The 12376-nt window shown below is 34.8% G+C and overlaps 1 protein-coding gene across 1 annotated transcript in view; it reads right to left on the reverse strand.

Moving 5' to 3' along the window:
* Pds5a (PDS5 cohesin associated factor A) overlaps window positions 1-12376 on the reverse strand; it is a 90971-nt gene that overhangs the window by 14732 nt on the left and 63863 nt on the right. The window contains exons 19-23 of the mRNA XM_055623911.1: window positions 10218-10378; window positions 6694-6817; window positions 5544-5702; window positions 3160-3228; window positions 1245-1381 (exon numbers count right to left, since the gene is read on the reverse strand). Coding sequence (XP_055479886.1) covers window positions 1245-1381; window positions 3160-3228; window positions 5544-5702; window positions 6694-6817; window positions 10218-10378 — 650 coding nt within the window. The remainder of the gene's footprint in view (window positions 1-1244; window positions 1382-3159; window positions 3229-5543; window positions 5703-6693; window positions 6818-10217; window positions 10379-12376) is intronic.

Consider the following 12376-nt stretch of genomic DNA (forward strand, 5'->3'; position numbering starts at 1 on the left):
AAAGGATATAGAGATTAGAATATGTTTATATGTATATTTTGTGTGATTATTTCATTAAAAGGGCAGATATAAAATGTTTCACAGTCCTACAAGGATGGAACAACCAACTCATAATGAGAATAAGAACAGAACTCATTTTCTTAATTCCCAGTGAGCAAAAATTCCTTAATTTTCAATTTGGTAGGGAAAAATTATTAATTGGGTCTAGAGCATGTAAGTATAGATGACTTAGTTTAGAAGTACAAAGAATTAAACATTTTTTTCCAGGTCACCTGGTAATATTCAGCTATCAATTACATTGTGGATTGTGGGTATGTATCACCAAGTTGTAAGATCTCATACAAGGAACTTCAGTACGCTATAAAGGTAACCCAGATATGAAGTTTTCACTATTGGCAACCCAGCTCTACTCATTCTGTTGATATAAAACTCCTGTTAGTTTACTCACCATAAAAAAGTTGGGTTTTATTTATTTTTGTATATTGCTTCAATTTATTAAAGCGTTAAGTATAATGAACTATAATTGCCTATATAGTTTTTCAAGCAGGTCTTACATTTTTTAGAAGAAATAATTAATGTTATCTTTAAGTAACACAGCAGGACCTAGTATCTAACAATGTTCAGTAAATATTTGAATGCATAAAAGAAAAAAAAAAACAAAAAAACAAACGTGTCCTCTCACACAAATTTAAGTAGAAATCATGAGTTATCACAGTGTTGGTGCTCTTGATGGCAAGCATTTAAAAGAAACAAGGGAATTCACAATTTCTTCATATGAGGAACAAAAAGGAGACAGTAATTTCACTACATTGAAGAGTGGGAATGAATTTATCCATTTTTTTCTTTTTGCATATATAAACTTTTCTTGAAATCACCAGAAGGCTTTTACTCTCCCTTTTTTGAGCCACCACTGTAAGTCATTCCACTTGTTCAATCATACTATATGGTTACCTGTCTTTCCTACACTTCTCATAATGTTACAAAGTACAAATTTCACAAACAATTGTTCGATTATCCACCAAATATGGATGTTTAGTAACTCTGAGCTTATTATAACTAAAAATTTATTAGCAGAAGTTCACAGTTTTTCAGAAATGATAAAAACATACATTCTTCAATGCATTCAAGAGAGGTCAATCCAAAGCTTCAGTGCAATTACAATACTTAATATCAGTCAGGGAAAGAACTCTATGACACGTTTACCCAGTATAGGGGACAAAGAAATTAGAAAGAAGAAAGCTCACCTGATCCTCTTCTGCTCTGTCAGGTCACCCTCACTAACCAACATTGCTGATAATAACCGAAGAGTTGAGTTGGCAGATTTAGATTGGTTGTTTTTCATACCCAACAGCCACCTTACCAGAAGTTTAATTGCCTGTACCTATAAAATATTAACATGCTAAAAAAGAAAGCAACTTAACATAACAATTAAAGGGAAGATTATTTTAAACTAAATTAATGACATTACTTACCATAATCAGTGGATACTTATTACCCAAAGCAATGGGATAAGAAGAATAACAATAAGGATACTACTCTGTTCAATCTATACTATGCACTTTCCCCAGCTGTACATGCTTTTATACCAACAGAAAGGACAAATGACACATTTACTCTGGCTCATAACTCATTCAAGTCTGGCTCCCCAGGTTTTTAACACTATTTATCTAAGCTTTTTAAATTACTTTAAAAATATAATTTAAAAATAAATATTTAAAACTGGTTACTAGCGATTAGGCAGGCGGGAGAAGGTGGATGCTAATTGGTACAACAATGTACTTGTATAGATGTAGTAACTATTTATTCATTTCTTGTTTTGTTTGCTTGTTTTTTTAAACTCAGGATTCTCTACAAAGCCCTGGCTTTCCAGAAACTCACTATGTAGACCAGGCTGGCCAAACTCAGAGCTCCACCTGCCTGTGCCTCCTGAAAGCTGTGATTAAAGATACCCGCCATCAGACAAGCCGAAATATTAACTTTAAATATAATCACAAATAATTATGTTTAACAATGATAATTGGACATTTTAATGTACCTAGTAGAGGGCTATAGACATTCTCAATACAAAGAAATGATGTGCTAACTATCCTGATATAACCATTATATATTATGATGTAACTCCATAAAAAGTAGACTAAAAATTAAAAAATCTTCAAAAAATTAAAAACATCCACTATGCTGATTAAAATGATTATTTAGAAGATTTCATACTATTGTATTATCAGAAAATCTTTGAATAAGTCAAGTTTGGTTTATCTTAAACATCTTGACTAAAATGTTGGAGTTTACATAATTATTTGTAGTATTAATTATCTGAAAGATTATTACCAATATATATAAAGAGCCAGCTAAAGATCTAAGTATTATTTTGTATATTTACTGACAATGTAACAAAAATCAGACAAAAATATTTGACTAAAAAACCAATACTGGCTCATATATAAAGGGCAGAAGTGTATTCAGTTTTGGAACACTGGCCCAGCATAGGATAGTGTTATACTCATTAGAACACTGACCCACATAGGATAAGGGTATGCTCAGTGTTGGAACAGTGACCCAGCACAGACTAAGGTATACTCAATGTTGGAACACTAACCCACATAGGATAGGGGTGTACTCAGTGGTGGAACTCTGACTCAGCATAGGACATGGGCATACTCAGTGGTGAAGCACTGACCCAGTATGTATTGTTAAATCCCCAGCACCAATTCAAACCTCCAAACCTCCAAACCTCCAAACAAACAAAAAAAAAATCAACAAACAATAGCAACTACAATTTTTTAAGAAGTGTTCTTTTACAATGACTTTTAAAATTAAGCACCTTGAGGCTGGAGATAGGGCTCAGGAGTTCTGAGCACTACCTTAATCTTCCTAGGACCCAAGTTTATTCCCACCCACATAGGCTAAGTTAAAACCACCTGTAACTCTAGCTTTAGAGGGATCCGACTACCTTTGATCTTGAGAGAACCTGTACTCATACGTACACATGCTTTCATGTGCACGCATGCATACATGAGCACACACACACTTAGCCCTTAATAAATCAATAAAGCAGCCCACTAGACAATGCTTGCTAACTATTATATTAAAAGGCTCAGGATACCCATAAGCATTCCTTTTTTTCAACATAAAGGTAATTAAAGACCTATCTGAATTTACCTTTGCTAGTACTTCAGGAGAAACCTCCTCATCTGGAGACCATAATTTTCCATTCTTCTCACCTGTTGACTATAGACAATTGATGAAATTTAGTTTTTGATACTGAGTAATACACAGTGTGAAAATATATAGGTAAAAAAAACCTTAGAACCAAAAAACAAATTTGGAAAAGTCACTTTCTAATTTTAAAATATACTATAGACTTATAGTAACCAACACCATGAAACAAGACTAGAGATATAGAACAATGGAACAGAAGAGGAAAATAACCCTTCTTATTAAAAAGCCCTTTTATTATATGGGTCAATTCATTTTGACAAGGGCAGAAATATTATGTTTGGGGGAAAGAACAGTTTTTCAACAAGTGGTGCTGAGAAAACTGGGTGCCAACAAATTAACAATGACACTAGACTGTCATACCGTCTACAAACATTACCTAAAAAGGAAAACAATACGAAGCTAAAACTATAAACTTTCAGCAGACAACACAGTAAGAAATCTTTGTTACCTTGCATTTAGCAAATACCCAGTGTTTAATATCCAGAATGCATAAATAAACTCTGTTGTTACAGTGTTGAATGCCTTTAACCCCAAAATTTGGGAGGGAGGCCAGCCTGTTATATATAGAGAGTTTGAGCCCAACTTGGCTACATAATTTTGGAACCAACAAAACTTACACCTCAAAAATATCAAAGTACTATAGGACCTGACCATACCACTCTCCAAGACACAAAAATACCAAATAAGAACATAGAAATGATTCTAAATACCCTTAAAAAAAGAGAAAACCACAGCCATAATAAAATACCACTTTATTATATTTATTCTCTCATAAAGATGTGGAGAAACTGGAACCTTCACACTTAATTGGTAAAAAGGTCAAAAGGGGACAGAGGGTATGGTAACCAGTTTGGTGGAATCCAAAAATGTTCAATAATAATCACACGACTCAGAAATCTTATGCTCAGTACACATTAGCATTAATTACAATTGTATAAGGTAGGAACAATCCAAACTGTTAGTTAACAGACAAAATGTGGAATATGCAAGTAAGTATTTTTAAGCAGGAAAAAAATATATAAAATTTTGATCAATAATATAATAAAAAGAATCTTGGAAACACACCAAAATAAAATAAGCTAGATTATAAAAGACCAAGTTTTATTGGACAATAAGATATCTAGAATAAATCCATAGTCAGTGGTTTTGAGGGGCTATGTTTAGGAAATTTGAGTACATTGCTTAATAGATAAAAGAATGTTTCTATTTGGGAATATATCTATCTTGAGTGCCAGACAAAACACCTTGGGAGAAAAAGAATAGCTGCCAAACCTAACAAGTTGAGTTCAAGCTCCAGGACCCACGTGGTGGAAAAATGACTGACTTCATCAGATGCCCTCTGACCCTCACCAGTAAACTGTGATTCACTCCCTTGACTAAATAAATAAATGTAATAAAAACTTTTAAAAAGATCAGGTATAGTAGTACATACCTTTAATATAGCACTCAGGAGGAAGAGGTAGGCAGATCTCTGTAAGGTTAAGGCCAGACTGATCTACACAGTGAGTTCCAGATCAGCCATGCCTATAAACAACAAAGCCTTGCCTCAACAACAACAAATCTCTTACTTTAATCTTAGCATGTGGGAGGCAGAGGTGGTCACTACTAAGTTAGAGGCCAGCCTGTCTTGAAAAACAAAATGGAAAAAAAAAAGCCAAGGAGCAGGATGAAGAATGGAAGTGACAAAGCAACAATGATGGAAACATGAGTTAAGTTTTATGTCAAATATTTATCAAGCCATGTGTGGTAGCTTAGGTCCTATCCTGAACAAGAACACAAACCACACTTAATATGGTGGATCACTTTGAATGATTTGTTGTTAATTAACCCCCAATTTCTCTAATTTCATGAGAAGTTGGAGAGCTCAATGTTACACTAAAGACATTTCTAAATGTGCCTTGGTGCTTGTACCCTCTCTAATTCTAGATTATTAGATCCTTAAAAATACAATGTAGATGCTACAAAGATGGGTCCGTGGTTAAGAACAATTGCTGCTCTTGTAGACAAACTAGGTGCTATTCTCAGCATTTACACTGAATTTTTCTAGTCTGCAAGGCATTACATACACATGGTACACAGACGTACATACAACCAAAACATCCATACACCATATACGTTAAAAAAAACCTACAAATTTAAATTGACAGTTATATCAGTAACTTGTACATAATGAGTTAGATCCTATTAGGTATACTAGTCACCTCAGATCTAACGTGAAACTCAACAAACACTCCCCCTAGATATTGAAAAAAAGTTATTTCTATGATAAAAATAAAGACAGTCTTAAACTCAAGACTCTAAATTTAATTAAATTAGATACTTACCCTGTCATTCATTAGAAGGTCTTTAACAATAAAGTTTGCCACTACAGATTTCATTGGGGAAGCAAACTGATCTGGTGCTAACATGGAAATGTGGCCCAGTGAAACTAATGGTGTTATAAGTTGTTCTGGTACATCAGCATTCAGACTCCTACTAAGCGGCTATGGAAATAAAACAAAAAATTACTCATTGGTGTTACAAGGATTTAGATATTCTACAGCCCTCATAATTTTACCATGTCCAAGTCAATCTGTTTTACTGATATGATCATAATTAATTTTAACCATCTTAGACATTAGGTTATTTCACCTACTGAAATAGGTGGCGATTCAAATGAGAATGGCCCCCACTGGTTCGCATGTTTGACCAGTCCCCAGTTACTGGAGCTGCTTGGGAAGATTAGAAGGTATAGCCCTACTGGAAGATGCAAGTCAATGGGAATGGGCTTTGAGGTTTCAAAAGCCCACATCAAGCCGTGTTTCTCTGCTACTTTTGTCTGCCAGCTGCCATGTTCCCCACCATGACCCTCTAAAACTGTAGTGCTCAATTAAATGCTTTCTTTTGTAAGTTGCTTTTTTCATGGTGTCTAATCACAGTTTTGAGAGTAGATAAAACAGTAATAAAATTGAAAAAATACAGAAAAAAGATAAAGCCTAAGTAAAAGTATTATTCTCCATCCCTCTTCATCTAATTTTATGTTGGTGGATTTTTTTATGCTAAGACAGTTTAAACAACCTTGAATTATAAAAAGTAAGAGTCTGTGGAGTCATATCTCCAATTTATAACAATAGGAATGGCATTTAGGAAACAGTCTCTCCAAGGACCATACACAGAGAACTGACAAGAGGTGTAGCGTTCAGGTATTGTTGTACGTACTTAAAGCAAAGGCAGTTCAGACATCCATTAAGAGTCTATGAGGATAAGCCAGAGCAGACAAGACTAAAGATAAGGAGAATGTTCTCACATATAAAACATCTGTCTGTATGAAATGTGTGTACCTGGACTAACAGCTGAAAATATAGTGCTGAGCAGATAAGTACTGAACAAAGTTACACTTTAAGAATATAAAAAGCCTTAAAAACCTAGATTCTCGCTTTGCCAAACAAGAAACTGACACAAACAAATGGAAGCATATTTTATTATTATGTATACCTCAAAAATCTGTGCAAGCTGGACCTCCTTATTTGAGAAGATGGCATGGATACAGTGCACAGCCTGTTTTGCTTGGTGTGGAGTACCCCTCTTTGCTTTTTGATGTAAAATGGGAATTAAGGTTCTGTAAAAAATAGTAACACAGTTGTATTTTCTGAAGCATACAAATCCCTAAGCTTCTTCTTATTCCTCATTTCCCCTATGTGGTCAGATGTGTGCCAGCAGAAAAGCTTTGTTAGAAATTATTTGACTGGAACCAGGCGTGGTGGTGTACAGCATTAATCCCAGCACTTGGGAGGCAGAGACAGGTGATCTCCCGTTAGTTCAAGGCTGGCCTGGTCTACTAAGCGAGTACAGCACAGCCGAGGCTTACACATACACTCCAGTATTTATTTGGAGGTGGGGTGTATATGTGAATCTGAAAATAAAAGTTGTTTTCTGTTACACAGAAAAACCCTGTCTTGAAAAATCTAAAGAAAGAAATAAATTAAATAAAAATACTTAACTGATAGAAAGATTTAAAGTTCCTTCTTTGTCTCGAGACATAAAATAGCAACAATTTCATTTTAAAGCTAATTCATGAATCTAAAAGAGTAACAAACTGGCCACTCTTAATTGATAATCAACAACTTGCTCTAGGATATATATTCACATTTTACTTCTAAATAGACATTTTTAATTTTCCAGTTTCCCTTTTATAATTCTCTTCAGTTATTCCAACGTAGCCAAAGGAAAAAAGTCACAAAAGGCCAAGTTTTATTAAACTGCTGAAATGATACCAGCGAAAGTGAATAAACAGATATATTTATACAGTTTGGTAAAATGAAACTAAAGGTTTCTAATAATCACTCAGTACATGTGTAGCTACCATTTGAGGTATTTTTAACATGGATTAATTCAACTAATGAATATTAACACCTGAAAAGAAGTATTACAGCACAGCAAAGGTAAGAAAGCTGAAACATAAGAATGTACTGAAACTGCTAAAGGTTACACAAATAAGAAAAGGTGAAGCTGGATTTTGAAGGTAAAAATTTTTAAAGAAAGGGCCAATGCATTTAATCAATACACTAACATGAAAGATAGAAGTATTTCTATAGAACCATATGAAAACAAATATAAGAAAGCAGTAAGTGTTGACCATATAGCAAAATATGTATATGAAGAAAATATGTTCATATGAGCCCACAAAATATGCACATATGAAGGAAAAGCATCCATAAAACATTAGTAACAACTCTCTTCCTTTTCTTTTCCTAGGCTCACCCATATACCCAACCTCAAAATGCTGGAGTGTGTGGGTGAGCCTAGGAAATGCTGTGGACTCACGGGCCTTAGGCATACTGTATAAAGACTACCATGAAGCCAAATACTCAGCCTTAGTTTAAGCTTTTAATGATAAACATATACTTTAATAATCAGATAATTACAGCAACAAAACTCTATAGCAAATGCTATATTTTCAATACAAATAGAAAAGGTCCTATTTTATAAGCCAAAAGTTGATGTCATCAAATGCAAAAGCCTGTAATAAAACACTTTTTTAAAAGTCTAAGAATAGCTAGAATTTAATAGCAATATTCAAGACCACAAGCATACACTAATACCTTTCTCCAGGAAGAGCTGAACTGTGGGAAAGGGATTTCTATGTCTAACTATCCTTGCTAGTTTGAGCACCATGTGGTCTTTTGTTCTTAAGCTCACTACTATTAATACTAGTGAATAACTAAAGAAAATACACTTAAATATACTTTATTCTCATCATCGTCACTATCTCTTACCAAACAACTAGTAAATATTTTATGATGAACAGTATTTAATTGCTTTGTTTGTCTTTGTTGGGACAGGAAGGTGGTAGCTACTGAATTTATAACCAAATTGCAAGAAAAAAATTCATAGGCTACATGGACATATTAATCATAAATATTTAATTATATTTATAGGCCTGTAATGGCATGTACACTTGTGTGTAGATGCCTGTGAAGGCCAGGTCTCAAATCCCCCAGAGCTAGAATTACGGCTTCTGGGAACAAAACCTGGGTCTTCTGCCAAGTTTGGTTCCCTGCAAAAGCAGGGCATTGTGCACTCTTAGCTGCTGAGCCACATCACCAGACCCAAAAGATAAGTTTTGATCAAGCTGTAGGTATATGTAATATTAACTTTTTAAGCAATGCTGAAATGATTCAAAAAATAAAGTAACATTTCTCTGTTTTTGTCTAGTGTGCTATAATCCAAAGGCACTATTTGCGTTGTTATTAAAGTCTTCGGTGTGTTTTTGCTTTTCTGTGATTGTTTCTTTTATCCTCCACTATTCTAAGAACAAAAGGTTTTCTTCTTTGATTCTAAAGTTAACTATTTCACCTATATCTATTTTTCTAGTGCTTTTGATACAGCATTCTTTTAAAAATAGGACTCTTGCCTTAAAATATATCTAAGCTTGGAAGAAGATGGCATAAACTTTATCCTACTGCGTTAATGACCTTTTTTCCTTTTCCGTACACAAGGGTTTGAACCAAACAAGTATTCTCTCACTGAGCTATATCCTTATCCCTTAACCCCCATCCCTGCAGCTCCCTGTTAAAAAAAAAAATTTTTTTTTGAGAGCTGGACAGTGGTGATGAACACCTATAATCCCAGCACTCAGGAGGCAGAGGCAGGTGGATCTCTGAGTTTGAGGCTAGCCTGGTACAGAATGAGTTCCAGGACAACCGAGGCTACACAGAAACACTGTCTTGAAACACTGTCACCCCTGCCCCCCAAGAGAGAGGGACAATGTCTTCTTGCCTAGAGTTGTAACCTACGCCACCAAGCCTGGGCCAGATAATCTTTTTGATTGTATGTACAGATATATAAACAATTTAATTTTTAGTCCACAGCTCTTTGAAGACAGACTATGTAATCCTTTTGTACCACATAAAGTTTAACGGAACCTCCAGGAGTCCATTTGTTCTATTATTATTGCATTATGAAACAAATCTTGCTTGTATTTGCCATGAACTATTTACACATACAATGAACATCTGATCCAACAGACAATATCAATGCGTTCTTCCATGTATCCCACCATTTCCACAAGGGTAATATCAAAATTTCAAATGAAAATATAAAATGTACTTTAATTTTATGATATTGTCACCATTATCATTACAAAGCAACTAATAAATATTTACGATGAGCACTATCTAATTGCCCTATTTTTCTTGGAACAGGAAGGTGATAGCTATTGAGTTTATAGTCTATTTGAAAGAAAAAAATACATAAATTAGAAAGATAGACTAATTCTGTGTAACTATTGATTTCCAAAACTTTCAATCAGTTTTACAGTTTCAGTTTTGTTCCTTTACATTTACCCTAATTGTGGTAGGGTTAGAGAAGGAACAGAGAGACTAATGGAGACATAAAAGTAGCATGAAAGTAAAAGTTTTCTTTCTGCTTCCATCTTCTTCCATGAAAGAGAAATCATGATTCTATCACTCCCACATATGGAAACTTTTGGATTTACCATGTAAAAAAAATATACTCACGATCGTATCTGGGGAAGGTCTGTTTCTATTTTGTGGCCTGTGTTTCTAAAAATTTGTATTGCAGCTTCTGCTACCTTGTCATCCTCCATTCTTAGGCACTGTAACAAGGACTCATATGTCTCTGCAGAGTGGAACGAGGTAGGATGTGTGAAAGACAGAACCTGGAGGAACAGATACACCTTTAGAAATATAGACAACAGTTCTAATGTATTAAAAACAAGATTTCTTCAACAACAATAACAAAAAAAGTAAAGTTCTGGGCACATATGCTAGCTACACACATGGACTATAGATAACGTATGTTAGCCACCATTGCAATTACTTTTTCTCATGAGACATTAACAGGACTACTGTGTGGTAGCTTCCAGTCACTTCTCCAAGACAGTTGATATGCCACCTTTGCCCTAATCATTTCACACCTCTTAGTGTATGTTATTACTTAGAGTAAAGAACATCTTTTCAAAAATTAGTCATTTATTTTAATTTTTTGTGCACTGGTGTTGCCTGCGTTATGTCTGTAATGGTGTAGGAGGATCCTTTGAAGCTGGAGTTACAGGTAGTGGTAAGCTGCCATGTGGATGCTGGGAAATCAATGTGGGTCCTCTGGAAAAGCAGCCTAACTGCTGAGCCATCTCTCCAGCACCACCTTTAAAAAATCATGTCAGTGTATGCGCATGTGTGTGTAGGTACATGTGTGCACTCATGCCTGTGAAGGACCAAGCACAACTTTGGTTGTCATCTTCAGGAACAGAGTTCAGTTCAAAATAGGACTTCTTATAGCTTTGGAACTCACTAACTAAGGTAGTGAGACTCTGTGATCCTCCCCTGTCTAGGTTCCTGGCACTGGAATTACAAGCATGCTATCAAGCCAGGTATTTTTATTTGGGTAGTGGGGATCAAACTCAGGTGCTCATATTTCCAAGCCGACTGAAATAGCACATTTCTTATTGAGAGTGATCTTACAATAACAATAACTACTCTCGGTTTATACATGTGTTTAAGTATGAGGATTTTTGTTTGAAATAAAAGTTTCAGGTTTATTGATTCAACTTTTATATGATGTAAACAAAAAAATACAGATTTGGCTATCAAAACGATACCCTATGTAGGAATGTCAAGTGAATCCATCACAGAAAGTGCATATATCATAACCACCAACAATGAAGACATCACTGTGAATTTTAAATGATGAACATATAATTGTTAGCTTGTTTTGGACATGAGTCCTACCCAGTCTAGCATTACAAAACTTATACCAGCTTATATAAGAAATCGCTACAAATTCTGTGTTTATAATGTGGGCTAGCCTCTATCAGATATAAAAGCCAAGGAAAGAGGTAAAAACTGAATATTCCATCTTCGTGTTCTTAAAAAGTAAACTGCTTATATCATAAAGCACAGAAATGGGCTCAGTGAGGTTTTTTTTTTTATTTACAAAAAAACCCCAGAGAACTCTATTTTTAAAATGAACAAAAAGTAGTAGATTAAAACCATTTACCTCTGGGCTGGCTATGTAGCCTAGAGGTTGAACACCTGCTTATACGTCTAGGGCCCTGGGTTTGATCCCTGACACCCCCAACATTCTCACTTACACCAGGTTTGTCTCTTCTTCAGTTTGTCTTGCTGTGACATCAATGTATTTTTGCCACTCTTTTTACTCGATTCAATGAGAGCTATATCCAATATTGTGGTTGGACAAAGGCACACTTAAAAGCCCCTACAACAATGTCCTGCTCCCATGTCAATCTGTTACTTGTAACCGATTATCCCTTTCCCTACTCCTGAAAGCAACCCCTCCCTGAAGTCATATGGCAAAGTCTTGACTTACATCTTGCTCTTTTTATAAGTAATTTTAATTATTTTGCATTTATTAAGATCATGAATAGCTTTAAAATGTCCCAATCATACAGACAATGTTATAAAACAACTTCAGTTGTCAGTCAACTGCCTCAGATACAACTGCCTCAGCTTCTTTTAAAGATAAGACTGGATTATCTAGCATACATAGTCAAAAGTATAGCAGAATACAAATGGTGATCAGAAATAGAATTTATTTAAAAAAATGCAACTGTATAACAAAATAGTTAGATTGTGATACAAAAATTGTTTTTTATAAGTTCTTATTTCTAGCCATGCATGGTACCAGACATCTGTAATCA

This window comes from Psammomys obesus, unplaced genomic scaffold, assembly GCF_907164565.1.
Source record: "Psammomys obesus unplaced genomic scaffold, mPsaObe1.curated_primary_1811, whole genome shotgun sequence".
Classification (NCBI taxonomy): Eukaryota; Metazoa; Chordata; class Mammalia; order Rodentia; family Muridae; genus Psammomys; species Psammomys obesus.